Genomic DNA, 5,000 nt, shown 5'->3' with positions numbered 1-5,000 from the left:
TGGGGTAATTGGGAGCAGATGCTGGAGGGGGTAAAAATATACACCCCCCCTCCCGGCGCTCACACACACACACTCGGTGCTTGCGGCGGCTCGCCAGACCCTGATCACACACTTCAAAAGTGACACCAATTCTGACATGGCCACAGATCTGTTCTCTCTCTCTCTCGCTTTCTCACACACACACACCATCGCTCTCTCTGCTGCCATCTTTTTGTACCCCAGCAGACTGGGGCGAGAAAAAGAAAAGTGTGTGCACACACACACACGGCTCTCACAGTGGAGGATGAGAACAATCGAAATATTTAATTACCAGATTTATGACTTTAATAAATCTCACAGAAATGAGGGCACCCTCGCCCCCCAGTCAGAGCGCGAGCAGACAACTACTCAGCCGTCCCCTCTAACCCCCTAAAAGAAATCAAAAAAAGAAACAAAAATAACATAAGAATAAATAATTGAAACAGAGTCCTGAGACTTTAAATGGCTCTCTAAGTGACAGCCTCTTCATCCACCTCAGCCTGGTACTGGCGGCTAACTGAGACCTGACGATGGAGACCCCTTGCGCAGAGGCAGGGAAGATTATTTCTTTAAACTTTGTTTGTCTGCTTGCTTCATTGTTTTGTTTTTTAAGTTTCAGGAGTAATTAGCCGGGAATTGCTTTGAGAGGCAGCATGTGTGTGTGTGTGTGCGTGTGTGCTGGGAGTGTGCAGCCAGTGAGTGATGTGGGCTCGTTAGAAGCCCAAGCGTGTTGCCGTGGCTGTGGCGGATGGAACGTGGAGATGGAGAGAGAGATGGAGATGGAGAGAGAGAGAGAGAGAGAGAGAGAGAGAGAGAGAGAGACGGAGTGATGGGAAGCTTTGTTGCCCCCTCTCTCAGTCGCATCCAGCAGCCTTCCTTCATCCAACGCTCCCTCTCTGAAACGGACATGAAAGTCTGCACAGGTGCCTGAAGTTACCATGGAAACCTCCTCAGAGACACACACACACACACACACACACACACACACACACACACACACACGCTACAAAGTAGAGGAGGAAGAGAGAAGTGTAAAAGTTGCACAAAGGCCGGGTGTGGAAAAGTTAGCTATGAAAATCTTTAAAAAGACGGAGAGACACAATAGAAAAGGTCAGTGCGGCACCTGCTCCCGTCCGCTCGCTCGCTCGCACGCAGGCACCCCCCGGGGACCCGTTCCCATGGCAATGTCAGGGTGACGGCACGCTGAGCCCTGTTGCCATGGTCATAGCCAGCGCAACGTTATGCAGACATTTCTGTGAGCATGATACAAGAATGACTAAAAAAAAAAAAGACACAGGGGGGAAAAGAAAAGAAGAAAAGAGTTGTTCCTCTTTTCTTTTTCTCCCTCTCCCTCTTTTTTTCTCTCTCACCCTCTCTCTCCTGCTGCGGGAGGCTGATTTAGGGCAGGTGTCCGACGCAATGATTCTGCACAGGGGGATTATGCATCCCTGCTGGAGTGTGCGTGTGTGTGTGTGTGTGTGTGTGTTTGTTAGTTATGGTAATGTGTGTTCTGGGCTGCATCCCTGCTGAAGTGTGTGTGTGTGTGTGTTAGTTATGGTAATGTGTGTTCTGGGCTGCATCCCTGCTGAAGTGTGTGTGTGTGTTATGGTAATGTGTTTTTAGGGGCTCCCCGGAAAGAGGGCCATGTGAGCGATTACCTGGAGCAGCAAACATACAAGATAAACACCGCCGCCACTACCTACCTCTCCTCCCATGTCCTCTCCTGTTCTCCTCTCTTCCCCTCTCCTCCCATGTCCTCTCCTGTTCTCCTCTCTTTTCCTCTCCTCCGCTGTTCTCCTCTTTTCTCCCCTCTCCTCCCCTGTTCTCTCTGTTTTCCTCTCTTCTCCTGTTTTCTCTTCTCCCCTGTTCTTCTCTCCTTCTCTGTTCTCCTCTCTTCCCCTGTTCTCCTTTTTCGCACACTAATTATAATAATGTCCATATTTATTTTATGCTGGTCTCTAGACTTTATTCTTGCACTGTTGGACTTACTTATTTGCACCATCACCATGACACTCACTCACACAGAGCACCTTACCTTACCTTATGCACAGAGAATCACAGGCTCAGTCCCTGCCTCAGTCATTGCAAGCGCCTCTTGATTAATCACCCACTATGTGGATACTGTTTTTAGAATTGATTTAGATTAAGTGTTATTTAGTATAATTTGTATTTTAGTATATTCTTTATCTTCTAGTGTCCTTATTGCTTAGTTGTGTTTTTTATATGATATACTTTTAATTACTTTTTTCTGCTGTTAGTGAATGTGTGTGAATGATGTCTGTATGCTACTGAGACCTTGAATTTCCCCTGGGGATCAATAAAGTATCTATATATCTATTTATCTAATTAACAAGGCCACTCCCACCACGCCTCACACACTAATATTGTTTTACATTAGACGACCACAATGTTCGCATTCTCTATGTGCGAGAACAGAGTACGTATGTGTGTGTGTGTGTGTGTGTGTGTGTGTGTGAAATCATCTCCCCCCCCCCCCCCCCACACACACACTCATGCGCACACACACACACACACACACACACACACACACACACACACACACACACACACGCACCTGCTCAGAGGGCACTATGGTACAGGAGCGAAAAGAGACTGCTCGTCCTCTCTTCCTTGTGCTCTCTCTCTATTTACCTCCCTCTCTGTCTGCACAGCTCCCTTTCTCTCAACTTTTTCTAGAAGGTTCCCTGGAGCAATAGCAGGTCTCACTATGTAGTATAGATATGTGGGTGTGGTGTGCTGGTATCCGTGTACTTGCCAGTATGAGTGTATGTGTGTGCTGGTATTGGTGTTTCTGACAGTGTGTGTGTGTGTGTGTGTGTGTGTGTAAGAGAGGGAGCATTTGAGGCGACACACGGGGATCACTCCCCGACCCACGACCCCCCCCCCCCCCCCCCCCCCCCCCCCCGGTTACCTTGGCCACAGCTGTGTGCTTGTACATGCGCGTAATAAGACCCATGACTTCCACGAAGGGGTTATCAGACGCCGCTGCCCCAGAGTCCACACTTCTCATCAGTCTCTCCCACTCCTCCAGACCAGTGCTCGCTTCCTGGGAGAGGAGAGAGGGGAGAGTAGGGAGAGAGAGGAGAGGAGGAGAGAGGAGGGGGGGAAGGAGGGAGGAGAGGTAGAGGGAGGGAGAGAGAGGAGAGGGGGAGGGAGGGAGAGGAGAGGGGAAGAGGAGAGGAGGAGAGAGGAGAGGGGGAAGGAGGGAGGAGAGGTGGAGGGAGGGAGAGAGAGGAGAGGGGGAGGGAGGGAGGAAAGGAAGGAGAGAGAGGGAGAGAGAGGAGGGAGGGAGAGGAGAGTGAGGGATAACAAGAGAGGGGGAGAGAGATGAGGAGAGAAAGGGGAGAGGGAGGGAAGAGAGAGTGGGAGGGAGGAGGACAGCAAGAGAAAGCGAGAGAGGAAGACCGGTTAGTGAAAGATCTTCTCCCAAAACCCTTCTTTATCCCCTCACACAAACACACACATTTTCTGCTCTAACTCGCTCTGTCTCTCTCTCTTTCTCTCTCCCTCCCTCCTTCTTTCTCTTGCTCTCTCCCTCTCTCCCTCCTTCCCCCCTCCCTGTCATCTTCGTATGAGCTATAAAGGGCAGAACAATTAATGGTAGCGCCAATTGTGTCCTACTTTCCCTCCTCTCTGCTAACCAAGAGACAAGAATCAGGAAGGAAGGAGAGAGCAAGAGAGAGAGAGAGAGAGAGAGAGAGAGAGAGGAGAGAGAGAGAGAGAGAGAGAGAGAGAGAGAGAGAGAGAGAGGGGAAGGGAGGACAGAAGAGAGAGAGAAAGAAAGGAGAGAAGAAAAAAGGCAGAAGGCAATTCCCCAAGATGCGGGGCGCTCCTGTCGGAGTTGCGAGGCTAGGTCACATGGGCAGCCCAATTATAGCGCGCTCCTGACAACCCTGTGGGCAAAGATGGACGCACACCGCCGCAACACAATAAATCACCGCCAGCCGCTCAGATTTTACTCTCAAGGTGAAGCGCAACGAGTGCTTAGGAGAGAGAGAGAGAGAGAAAGCGTCTGTGTGTGTGTGTGGTGTGTGTGTGTTGTGTGTGTATGTGTGTGTGTGTATGTGTAAAGCATGTGAGTAAGTGTGTGGGTGTGTTTGTGCATAAAAATGTGTGTACAGCGTGTGTGTGTTTGTGTGTGTCTGTGTCTGTGTGTAAGGGATGTAAGCATACGTGTGTTTGTGCATAAGTGTACGTGGGTGCGTGTGTGTGTGTGAGAAAGATAGAGATTTGGGTAAGTCATGAATTCCAGAAAAGGAATTAGAGCATAGAAGAAAGAGGCTGTTGAAGGACGGCAGTGGACGAGTGGCGGCATGGGGAAATTAATTAGCGAGAAGAGGCACTGAGGCAGGGACACACACACACTTTAAACAGATTACACCCCCACCCACACACAATCTCTCTCACACGCACACACATATTTTACACACACCTTACACACCCACACAATCAAACACACTTTACACACAGCTTACATTAACAAATACGCATACACACACACACACACGTAGATTTGCATGAACACAGCAACGTAGATTTGCATGTGAACGCCTACAAACCAAACTAAACACCCCCCAGCTCAACAAACAAAAAAATTAATAAACTAAACACAAACACTAATGGACAAACAATAATGTAGAGTGGACTAAAATAATGTAGAGTGGATGTAATCAAAACAAAGGGGGGGGGGGGGGGGGGGGGGGGTGCGCGCGTGTGCGTGTGTGTGTGTGTGTGTGTGTGTGTGTGTGTGTGTGTTAGTGCTGGCTAGATTGTTTTTTTAAATGCATGCAAAGAGTGAGTAAAAGCAACATACTGCATTCATCTGTGGCTGTTGTGAGTTTGTCTGGAGTGTTTGTGTGTGTGTTGAAAATCATGAAATAAGGGAACTAAGTTACTTATCCACGTTGACCCCTATGAAAATTATGGGGCGCTGTGGTGCAAACAGTAACATCCCAACCATA

The 5,000-nt window shown here is 48.9% G+C and overlaps 1 protein-coding gene across 1 annotated transcript in view; it reads right to left on the bottom strand.

Moving 5' to 3' along the window:
* Nucleotides 1-5,000, bottom strand: part of zranb3 (zinc finger, RAN-binding domain containing 3) — a 62,218-nt gene that overhangs the window by 36,688 nt on the left and 20,530 nt on the right. Inside the window, 1 exon segment of the mRNA XM_042081630.1 lies at nt 2,951-3,085. Coding sequence (XP_041937564.1) covers nt 2,951-3,085 — 135 coding nt within the window.

This window comes from Alosa sapidissima, chromosome 23 (assembly GCF_018492685.1).
Source record: "Alosa sapidissima isolate fAloSap1 chromosome 23, fAloSap1.pri, whole genome shotgun sequence".
Lineage (NCBI taxonomy): Eukaryota > Metazoa > Chordata > Actinopteri > Clupeiformes > Clupeidae > Alosa > Alosa sapidissima.
Note: the sequence above shows the minus strand (reverse complement) of the source record. Positions and strands in the feature narration are given on the sequence as shown.